The following is a 12027-nucleotide window of genomic DNA, read 5'->3' as shown; positions in this document are numbered from 1 at the left end:
TTGCATTGTAGGATTTACTTTTCCTCCTCCATATTAACCTATCATCGACTATGTAAGAAATATAATGTATTCTTTATTTTTCAGATTTCAAAACTATAATAGATCATTGCATGTGGAAAGATTTATATATAATCATGTTCTATAAGTTTCTTTTATTCCCACATTTTCATTGAATTCTTAATTTATATCACATTATTTAGCATTATACATTATTCATATCTTTTTCAGGTAGGTTGTAAGTAATTTGAGAGTAATGTTTTTCTGAGTTTTCTCATTATTCACTATGTACTTAGTAATTCTACTTTTATAGAAAATATGAGTGTTGTCTTCATATTTTTGTTAAATTTTGATTGCCGTTTAGTTTGTATTGGGATTTAATTTTTTCATACAGTCTAATTTCTTAAATATATTGTAATTTTAAGTTATTTTCCTTTTTAAAATGTTTACACAAAGTTAAAAATTTTTTTAATAGATAGATGATTATGAAGAAGAACCAATGTTAAAACCTGGATGCAAAGAGTATTTTTGGTTGTTGTGCAAATTAGTTGACAACATACATATAAAGGACGCTAGTCAGGTATGTTCAGGAAATTATATATTATCATGTTAATAAAGATGAATTATGCACATGTATGTTTGTAACTTTATAGATCCTTATTAAAGGCACTTTAATCAATAACAAGTTGAAAATGTTATAATTTTTCTACTGGATTTATACTTTTCTGTTCTGCTTGAATCCCTTTTGACCTTCCTTGAAATGGCTTTATCTGGTATCTGTATATAAGTAGTTTCCTGTCTCTTTTGAGTAAGATTTGTAGATGCAAAATCTTACTTAGAATGTCAAACTTAGACTTTAAACTTAAGTACAGCTTTCTATAATAGCATGTAGATTTAGAGTTCTGAATGTAAAATAAAATTGCAATTGAAATAGAAGTTATTTTAAGCTAAAGAAATACTATCAGTTTGCTAATCTAATTTTCTTATTCCCTTATTCCAGACTAAAATATTTTCATCTAAACAAATGTTTAAAACAAGTTAATTTCTAGAACAAACTTGATTCCTTTTCTCTTTTATAAATTTATTGAACTAAAATTCATCTAAGTGAGCTCAGAAAAAATGAGAAACTCTTGAACAAAATACATTTAAATATTTAGGAAACATTTTCTCTCATTTTTTAATGTATTTTGATCAAAGTGCAGTATATACATTTTACATTTAAAATACCCTGTAGTGTTTGAACTTTCTTTTGAGAAACAGTTTACATCTGAATTCTTAAAGTTTTCTACTTTTCATTTGAGAAATAATTGTAAAATGTAATATTTAACGTGTTTTAATTTATTTGATGATTATTCATAAAATATTGATGCCAGATAAACATTGATTTTTTTTTTTTTTTCTTAAACCCAGGGTTGCCTATTTAAAGTAGGAATCTAATGTTTCTTGCTTGCCAAAGTTACTTTCCTGCATAGAGATTGTCTTGTAAGAATCCTTTTTTTAAAAAAATTTAAAAATTTTGGGATTTTTTTTTTAAGAGAGAGAGGAAGGGAGAGGGATAGAGAGAGAGAAAATTGATGGAAGAGAAACGTCAATCTGCTGCATCCTGCATGCCCCCTGCTGGGGATCGAGCCCGCAACGTTGAGCATGTGCCCTGACTGGGAATTGAACTGGGGATCTCTTGTTGCACAGGTTGACGCTCAACTACTGTGAGCCACACTGGCCAGATTATGAAAACCCTCCAAAATTAAGTTCTGTTTTATAAAATGTTATAATTTGCTCAGTTATAATGAGAAAGCTTTTTGAAATTATTTAACTGTATATGTAAGTTTGTTTTTAAAGCGTAGTTTAAAGATGGGGTTAAGCCCGGCCAGGCATGGCTCAGCAGTTGAGCATCAACCTAGGATCCAGGAGATCGGGGTTCGATTCCTGGTCAGGGCACATGCCCGGGTTGAGGGCTAGGCAGCCAATCAATGACTCTCTCATCATTGATGTTTCTCTCTCTCTCTCCCCCCTTCCTTTCCTCTCTGAAATCAATAAAGATGTGTTTTAAATAAAGATGGGGTTAAAAAAATCCTAATGGCCCAGGCTGGTGTGGCTCAGTTGGTTGTCCCATGCATCAAATGGTCAAAGGTTCAATTCCCAGTTAGGGCACATGCCCAGGTTGCAGCTCCATCCCCAGTAGGGGCATGCAAGAGGTAGCCGATTGATGTTTCTCCCATTGATGTTTCTCTCTCTTCTCCCTTTCACTTCCTCTCTATGTAAAATCAATAAAAACATACTTTTTTAAAAAGCCTTAATGGGTGAATTGTATAGTATGTGAATTACATCTCAATAAAATGTTAAAAGAAGAAATAAAACAACATCCAACTTTTGTGTCTTCTCAAATAACTGAGGATCATTTGTTACTGACATTCCATTGTATCTTTTTTTTAAAAAAATTTTTATTGATTATTATAATTTTTTTTTTTAGAGAGAGGGAGAACCATCGATGTGAGAGAGAAACATTGCTCAGTTGTCTTCCTCATGTGCCTTGACTCAGGATCGAACACACAATCTGAGTCTGTGCCCTGACTAGGAATTGAACCCGCTCGCTACCTTTCGGTGTACGGGACAGTGCTCCAACCAACTGAGCCACACTGGCCAGGGCCCGTTTTATCTTTCTTGAAGGACTATCGATGTATTTACAACTGTAATATTCTTTATTTGACATCACATATAAGTAAATGAGTTATTATTTAATAGGTATATTAATGAATATAAGAGAACAAATTCTCATTACCTACAAAGGAAAGGATTTTTTTGTTGTTTTAATAATCTCTGAACTACTAAACATAAAAATTTATATTTGAATCTTGTATTTTCTCTTTGTGTTAAGACAACACTCCTCGACTTAGATGCTTTGGCAAGACATTTGGCTGACTGTATTCGAAGGTAAAATTTGATGTGAAATTGACAATTATATTCTTGAGGAAAGATAAAAGGACATGATTATGTGAACTATTTTGTTTTGCTTATTTATTATAGCAGGGAGATCCTTGACCATCAAGATGGTAACATAGAAGATGATGGACTTACAGGACTCCTCAGGCTTGCAACAAGTGTTATTAAACACAAACCACCCTTTAAATTTTCAAGGGAAGGACAGGTAGGTATTAAGACATCTCTATGTCTGTGTGAAATGTGATTGAAACTTTTTTGTTATTGCAACAAAAAAATTCCCTTAAACGTGCAAACATATAGTTTGCTAGAACGTTACTGCTGGCAGGAAAGTAAACTGTGAATAAAATGAACCCTGGAAATATAAACCTTAGGCTTATTTTTAGAATGCAGAAACAGTTTTTAATTTCTATAACTATATAGAGAGACAACCTCTACTTTATATGGTCTAGTTTTGTAGGATTGAATATTTTGAATAGTAACAAACACAATGGAGTTAACAACTAGTCATTATAGAGTACCTGTCTTACTGGTTTTATATTTCAAAGGTCCATTTGACATAAAATCTATTATTGAATATTTGATACACTTAATGACTCTACACTGACAGTGTCTGATTACTCTCTGTCATTGCTTGCATTGAGTGAGTTATGTTCTGGAAAGTTTTCTTGAGGTTATTGATTGTGTTAGGAAACATAGGATGGAAGATTGTCCCCATGAGCATAGACAGGATTCTTGAGATACACTTAGGTGACAGTCTTACCTATCTTAAACCTGTGCTACTTCCCCTATTCCATAAAGCTCCTACATGTGCATTTTTAGACAGTACAAAGTGAAGATTCCTTTACACAGTTCGATTTCCCATGATGCTTTGGTGATGGCCTTCCAGAACTTTCTGTGGATATAGTAAATACATAACTATGTAATTTGTGGTGGTTATATAAACCACCATTCTGTGATCTGCTTTCTTCATTTAAAAAGAATACATTTTAAAATAAGTACATAAGAGGGAAATAATTTAATCTTTATTGACATATTACTTGTTTTAAAAAAACAACTGCAAGGAACATCTTTGCACACCTATTCTATTATATATTCACATAAATTCGTAAAGTAAATTTGATTAATTTTAATCAGAATACACCACTTTACAAAAAGTCTTGCCATTTTATATTCCCAGCCATACTATATGACAGTGATTTTCAGCTGTTGAGCCACAAGCATGCTAGTGAGCTGCAATAATTTTTAAAACAGAATACCTGACTGTTTAGTCAGCGTCACTGACCTCTTTTCCCTTAGACTGTCAAATATAAAATGACAACAGCTAGCACAATAGGTGTACAGTGTGAATGAATCAAAATTATATCTATTTTTTTGTCAGATTGGCAAAATATATATATTTTTTGGTGTGCCACAGAATTTTATTAGTTAATATGTGCCATGAGGTGAAAAGGGTTGAAAATTGCTGCTATATGACAATGCCAGTTTCTCAACATCCCCACATTCCTTACATGACCTTTAAATCTTTGCTAGCCTTAGTGTTGCTTTAGTTTTATTTCTTTGGCTATTTTTGAAGATGAGTTTCTTTTCATTTATGTATTATCCATTTGTATTAACTTGTGAGTTTTCTATTCATACTCTGTGTATATTCTTTAGTCATTTTTTGTATTTATTTCTAAAAGTTCTTTTGAAAGTGCCAACTCTTCTGTCATATGTGCAGGAAATATTTCTAAAAATCTTACTATTTATTCATGTTTTTTAAGGACCAGTTTTTTCCTTCTCTCTTTTTGTTTATTGATTTATACAAATAATTGTCGTAGGCAAAGTGTTTGAGCCCTTATAAAATGTAGATACTGCCTGGCTGGGTGTGGCTCAGAGGTTGAACATTGACCTGTTATCCAGGAGATCGTGTTTCTGTTCCTGGTCGGGGCACATGCAGGGTTGCGGGCTCGATCCCCAGTCGGGGGCTTGCAGGAGGCAGTCGATCAATGACTCTCTCATCATTGATTTTTCTATCTCTCTCTCCCCCTCTCCCTCCCTCTCTCTGAAATCAATAAAGATATATTTAAATATATATATAAGTACCTTTTTAGAATCATATTCTAAACTGCCATATGTATTTGTATTTATTTCTGGACTTCCTGTTTCACTTTACACATGCATTCAGTTTTCAATCTTGTACCCTTATTACATAGATTTACAGTTAATCTCGTAGAGATGGCCCATCTTCATTATTACTCCTCAGAATTTTCCTGGCTATTTTGTTCTTCATGTGAACTTTAAAATCAGTTTGTCTCATTTCTTCAAAAATTTAAATTCTGTTACTTTTTAAAATTTGGATTGTATTCAATTTATGATTGGTATAGAAAAATTGATATTGTATTGAAATTACCTGTACAAGAACTGGATCTGTCTCTTTATTTATACAAGACCAGTCTTTTTGTGTTCTTCACTTTAAAGTTTTCTTTTGAATATGAATTTTAAGCATTTCTTAATAAGGTTATTCCTAGGAATTTTATCTTTTTTATTGGTATCGTAAATGGAATCTTTTCTACAATTATGTTTTCTGTTTGTTTGTGGATTTATTTTTGTGTATGAATTTGTTGTAGGCTATCTTCATTTTAATCTTCAGTATTGTCTTTGAGTTTCTATTTGTTTTTATTTTATCTTCTCTAAGTAATTATTTTATTTCTTGATTTTTAAGTTCTATCTTTCCATTTTTAAAAAAATTATTTTTATTGTTGAGGGTATTACAGATGCCTCCCATTCCCTACCCCCTTCCCCCCCTCTACCCAGTCCCTGCCCCGCCCTTGACCTTCACTGCAATATTGTCTGTGGTTTTCCATCCTTTTACTTGTCTAATTTTGTCTAGAAACTACATAACATGTTAAATAGTTGTTTTATTGTTTATTAATAGTTAATATTGAGAAAATTTTAATGTTTATGTAATCAAAATTGTAGTTTTTCATTGGTGAGCTTGGAAACCTTTAGAAGCACTCGTACAGGAGAAAGATGTGATGTGAATTGACATTTTAAAAGCTTCACCATACTCTAGGTGTGAAGATCTAGGTAGAAAACTAGAAAGGGCAAGTGTATGGGTCAGGGATCCAGTTAGGAAGTTTTGCCTTGGTTCTGGTAAAAAGTGATTGGACTTATAATATTTTTGAAGGTAGAGCTCACAGGACTTAAATTTAGATCAAATTGCCCTAGCCAGTTTTGCTCAGTGGTTAGAGCGTTGGCCTGCAAAGGGTCCCGGGTTCAAATGCGGCCAAGGGCATGTACCTTGGTTGCAGGCTCAATCCCTGGCCCTGGTCGGGGCACATGTGAGAGGTAGCCAGTTGATGTGTCTCTTTCACATCGGTGTTTCTTTCTCTCTCTCCCACTCTTTGAAAAGCAATGGAAGAAATATCCTCGGGTGAGGATAAAAAAAAATTTAGGTAAGATTGTGAGGTGGAAGAGAGAAGTTAATCAAGAGTGACTCCTCAGTTTTAAGTCTTAGAAACTAAGTTAATGGTAATGCCATTTGCTAAGAAAGGGAAAGCCCAGACTCCATCAGATAGGGGGAGGGTGGGTGTATCAGGATCATGTTAAATTTGGACTTGTTAAATTTGAAGTGTCAATTTAGATATTCAAGTGTAAGTGTTTAAGGCAGTTGATTTGGGTGTAATTTTAAGAAAAATCTTATTTCAAATATATTAAAAGTTCCTTTTCTACTTTAGTGATTTTGCTTTCTTATTTAAGGATTTTTAAAAATTTCATTTAGAATTTTACTTTAGTTCAGGAGTCAGTAAACATTTTCTGTAAATAGCCTTATAATTTTAGGCTTTGAAGGCCATGTATGGTCTCTGCCACCACCATTACTATTGCTACTGCTTCTCCTTTCCTTCTTCCTCCCTTCTTCTAATTCTCCTTTAAAAATATAAACCCCACCCGGCTGGGCATGGCTCAGCAGTTGAGCGTCGACCTAGGATCCAGGTGATTGGGGTTCGATTCCCGGTCAGGGCACATGCCCAGATTGTGGGCTGCAGCTGATCAATGACTCTCTCATCATTGATGTTTCTATCTTTCTCTCTCCCTCTTCTTTCCTCTCTCTGAAATCAATAAAGATATATTTTAAAAAAAATAAAAATATAAACCCCATTTTTATCTCTACTACCTAGCATAGTATCTAGCAAATATATGTTGAACAGATGGATGATTAAGACTTAGTCCTGATTCTTAAAAATTTGACAATCTAATGGTTCATTTGTTTAGCAGGTAATTATTGAGAAGCCTGCCTTATACAAAATTTGTATGTATCCTCGCAAATAATGGCCACTCATGATACTTATAACTCATGGTAAAAAAAAAAAAAAAAAAAAGCTAGTAAAAGAATGTAATCAGGGATATGGAAGATCAGATAGCATTGAGATGATTAGGAAAAGCTTTGAAGAAGATACAGCTTTTGTAATACAGGATAAAGTTTTCTTAAGTAGAAAAATAAGGGAAACATTTAATCATAGAAAAGAATATGAGTAAAAATTAAGTCAGAAAACTGCTGGCTATGTACAGGAAATTGAGTGGTTAGTTCAGTTTGGCTTCAATTTGAGAAAGTATAGGAGGTAACTTTGGGAAGCTAGGTAGTCATCTATTGTGGTCACAGGAAATTGTTTTTGTATGTACAATGAAACAAAACCTTAACTTTTGTAATTTTTTTAAAAAGGGTTTTGAAGTTTTTGATCAGTCAAATAACATCAAGAATATATTTTGGCTAAATAAATCTGGTAACAGATTGAGAGGCAGTGTAGTGCAGTGGTCTATTAAGCTAGAATGATCCTGTGATTATTCTCTTTATATTTTTATGGATATAAATTCTGGGAAACTTTGTTTACATAGTAGAAATGTAAACCTTGTTCATATAATGTTTACAATGGGAATCAAAGTTTTGTTTTAATAATGTTATTTCTTTTAATTTCTTCTGAATTACTTCTCAGAAGTCACACTGTGATCAGTCATCAGAAACTATTTCTAATATTCTCTCAGGTAGTTGTTTTTAAGGTTTTTCTTTCTGGGGAGTATACCAAAATGGCTTTATCATTATTTATCAAATGGGTATGTTAATAGACATATGTTACTAGTTCACTTAGAGACACCTGCTTTCCTGATAAACTCAGAGTAAGGAAAATAAAAATAGTTTTTATTTTAGTATGCTTTCACTAACCTGATATTTCTGATAAAATGCTTTCTTCTTATCATAGGCTTTAAATATATATTTTCAATACTTTGGAGCTACAGATATTTAGCTAATTCAATTTCTAGATCTAAACTGATTGACGAAGATAACTGTTAAACCAGTTACTAGCCAATTCCCTTTCCTGTGAGTGAGCTTGATTTTATTTTCTAGTTCAAGTAAATGTGTTACTTTGTGTCTAAGGTAGTCATCTCACTTCTGAATTCTAAGATAAACAAATATAACTTATATGAAATAAGACTGTATTTACTTTCCATATTTCTTAACCAAAGTTAGGAACTATGTATTATACTTTTGATAATAGTGGGATGCAAGAGCTTTGAGGTCATTAATGGAAAAATATTTCAGATTGTCCTTTATTTGGTACTTGTGCCAAGACCACCCCCAGCTTCACTGACTTACTAGAAGTAATCAAAGGACTCAGCATGTAGTTGTAATCATAGCTAAGCTTTATTACCGTAAAATGATACAAAATGAAAGGAGCAAAGGAAAGCATGGAGCCAAGTCTAGTGGAAACCAGGTACATGTTTATAAAAGTCCTCTCATTGGAGTTTGACAGAATGTGCTTAATCCCCCAGCAGTGAGTGTGACAATATGTGTGCAGTGTTGTCTACTAGGGAAGCTCTCTTGAGCTTTGGAGTCCAGGGTTTTTATTGGGGTGGGTTGTGTAGGCACATAGTATCTGAATAACTGACCAGTCACTGAAATTCCAGACTCCCAGATGGAAAGCAGTCTCAGCATAAACCAAAACCAAATAGGCACAGTGAGCCACTTTTATCACTTAGAGCAAGTTTTATATCAAAGGAGGGTACTATTGCCCGGCACGGTGTGACTCAGCGGTTGAGCGTCCACCTAGGATCCAGGCGATCGGGATTCAATTCCTGGTCAGGGCACATGCCCGGGTTGCGGGCTCCATCCCCAGTCTGGGCGTGCAGGAGGCAGCTGATCAATGACTCTCTCATCATTGATGTTTTTCTCTCTCTCTCTCCCTCTCCTTTCCTCTCTCTGAAATCAGTAATGATTTTTTCTTATAAAAAAAAAGGAGGGTACTATTTACCATTTAGGTTTCCAGATGACAGCCAAGGGCCAACCTTACAATCCAGACTTTCTAAGGATAGCAGAGTCTCAGTCTTAATATCACTTCTTTTCTATGCAGTACTCCAGGAGGTTTTGTACACCAGCACAATGTATCATAGTAGTATTTGAGGTGGGAGAGGGATATAATTGGTCCTTTGCTACTTTACTAAAGAAAATTAGGAGAGAACAAGTGGGAAAGGTAGTCCTTTCTCAGCGTTATGAGATGTAGGGAAAAGTACATCTGGAATATACTTAACATGGTAAAACCTTGCACCTCAGTTTGAACTTCACTCATATAGAAGTTAAGAGCTTGATGTCTTAGATCCTGACTCTGGCACCTGACAACTCTATGACTCCAGGCCAGGCTTTTTTTTTTTTTTAAATCCTCACCTGAGTATATGTTTTTATTGATTTTTAGAGAGACAGGAAGGGGGGGGGGGAGACATTGATTGGTTTCCTCCCATATGCCCACCGACTGGGGATCAAACCTGCAACCTGTGTATGTGTCCTGACTGGGAATTGAAGCCACAACCTTTTGGTGTATGGGACGATGCTTTGACTGAGCCACCCAGCCAGGGCAGACATGGTTCTTAATGTTTTTTGTATTGAGGCCTTTGAATATCCTAGGGAAAGTTCTCATGAGTAAGTTGCTGCTTTGGCTGCTACTACTATTATTATTATTAGAGTAAAATAAGGAAAAACTTAAGTAAGCGCAGAGGCAGTCAAGATAGGAGTAATGAATGAGTCCTTAACAAAAACTTGGTCACTTAATGGCGTGTAAAATAATAGCATTATATTATTTTACAATGGTAAGAATGAGCTATACTAGGTGTCAAGAGGGAGGTAAGAATAAAGGTGATTCTCACCCATTCTGTTTTCTCTAAGAAAAGTGAACATTCTGCTTTTAAGTTTTTAAACAGTCTTTTAGAAAATTGTAGATTGTCATGTGATTTAGTTTACATAAGTTGTTATATTTGGAATATTCAAGTTTAGATAATATGCTTGGTTTTTCTCTGTTTTTCAGGAATTTTTAAGAGATATCTTCAATCTCCTGTTTTTGTTGCCTAGTCTGAAAGATAGACAACAGCCAAAGTGCAAATCACATTCTTCAAGAGCTGCTGCTTATGATTTGTTGGTAGAGATGGTTAAGGGATCTGTTGAGAACTACCGGCTAATACACAACTGGGTTATGGCACAACACATGCAGTGTAAGCATTTTTCTTTTTCTTTAATCTTTCTAAATTTTGTATGCAGAAATGAGATTTTTGAATGACATAGTCCAAAGAAAGAATTCACTGTTCAAACACTTTAACAATTATAAACGATTGTTGCTTAGGATGTTACTGAAGTTAAGTAAAAATTGTTTTAAAAAACAGATGTGAAGGGCATTTTATAGATGGCTGAAGTCCTTGAGCATTTTGTTGTTAAATAATTTAGTGCTAAGTGAAATAAAGTTGTGACAGTCCTTTGAACTTTTAGGGACTGAAATTGTTTTACTGTGTGCTCTTACTACAAATTTAAAATTTTTACCATCTATAATGTTTTATGCATATTAACTAAGTATGTAATGGAGGGTAGTGGTTGTTAATAAAAACAGATTACATTATGTTTAATAGTTTGTTTGGGGGAAATTTTTTCCTCCCTCTTTTTTCAGCAGCTCATGCACCTTATAAATGGGATTACTGGCCTCATGAGGATGTCCGTGCTGAGTGTAGATTTGTTGGCCTGACTAACCTTGGAGCTACTTGTTACTTGGCTTCAACTATTCAGCAACTTTATATGATACCTGAAGCAAGACAAGCTGTCTTCACTGCTAAGGTATAGTTTTCTCAGTTTAAAAATTAAAACTGTAAAACAAAATTTTTAAATTTTGTGGATAAATCTTGATTTTTTTGAATTTAATATTTGAGATTTATGAATTTAAAAAATGACAAAATTTGATTACATAACTAGCTAACTCCATGTTTGTTTTAATTATTTTTACATTTTAGGTTGCTACTAACATTGTAGTATAGTAGAATTTCTCAAAGGAAAACATAGTTGTGGAATATACACACTCAATATACACAGTGAACATGGTATTTTTACTAAAAATTAATACAAATTTTAATTATATAGAAAATAAGCAAAGCCTAAAACAAAGTAGATAGGTATTACCAGAATTAGTGGTCTTGTTTCTTTAATATTTATCCCAAAAAAATTTTGATTGTGGGACTAATTTGTTTGGGTAAGCTGTGCTTTGTTTTCTTTTGTTAACTTGGTCTTTCTAGTTTTCGTTCTTTTTTTTTTTCTTTACCATGGACTATTTTTAGTTTGCCCTTTGCACTGCTTTTAAAATTTCTTGGCAAACTTTCTTTATGCTGGCACTTGGGTTTTTGTTTTCCTCCATCATGTCATCTTGATGTCCTGGCTTTCCTTCCTCCCCTCGGAGTATTGTAGTTTTTGATATATCTTTAGTCTTTATATATCTTTAATGTGTTTAAGTTACGCTTTAATGGCTCCCATTTACAGTGTACTTGTGTGGGTTTGTTTTTTGGCTTTAGTTATATTGATGTTTTTAAGTTTATCATCTGAGACAGATTATGATTAGAAATAATTGAATAATTTCATTTAGCATAAATAAATTTTTGTGACTAAATTTGGTGACCCCATCTGCATAGTTTTATAAAACCAGTTATTATCAAAGAGGCATGTCATCTTTTTTCTAAGCTGGTCACTTAGCCATATTTCTTATTTCTTCTTTATATCAAAGATCACCTTTAATTCATTAGCACTGTGAGGAATTA

General features: G+C 33.6%; 1 protein-coding gene across 4 annotated transcripts in view; it reads left to right on the top strand.

The window, feature by feature from the left end:
- Positions 1-12027, top strand: part of USP34 (ubiquitin specific peptidase 34) — a 183752-nt gene that overhangs the window by 112898 nt on the left and 58827 nt on the right. For all 4 annotated transcript variants that reach the window (XM_087823588.1, XM_087823587.1, XM_087823585.1 and 1 more), the window contains 5 exons: positions 473-577; positions 2873-2928; positions 3022-3142; positions 10266-10449; positions 10899-11059. In XM_087823588.1, coding sequence (XP_087679714.1) covers positions 473-577; positions 2873-2928; positions 3022-3142; positions 10266-10449; positions 10899-11059 — 627 coding nt within the window. The remainder of the gene's footprint in view (positions 1-472; positions 578-2872; positions 2929-3021; positions 3143-10265; positions 10450-10898; positions 11060-12027) is intronic.

This window comes from Miniopterus natalensis, chromosome 13 (assembly GCF_054644295.1).
Source record: "Miniopterus natalensis isolate mMinNat1 chromosome 13, mMinNat1.hap1, whole genome shotgun sequence".
NCBI classification, from domain to species: domain Eukaryota; kingdom Metazoa; phylum Chordata; class Mammalia; order Chiroptera; family Miniopteridae; genus Miniopterus; species Miniopterus natalensis.
The sequence above is the reverse complement of the archived record's forward strand: the minus strand, read 5'-3'. Positions and strand labels throughout refer to the sequence as shown.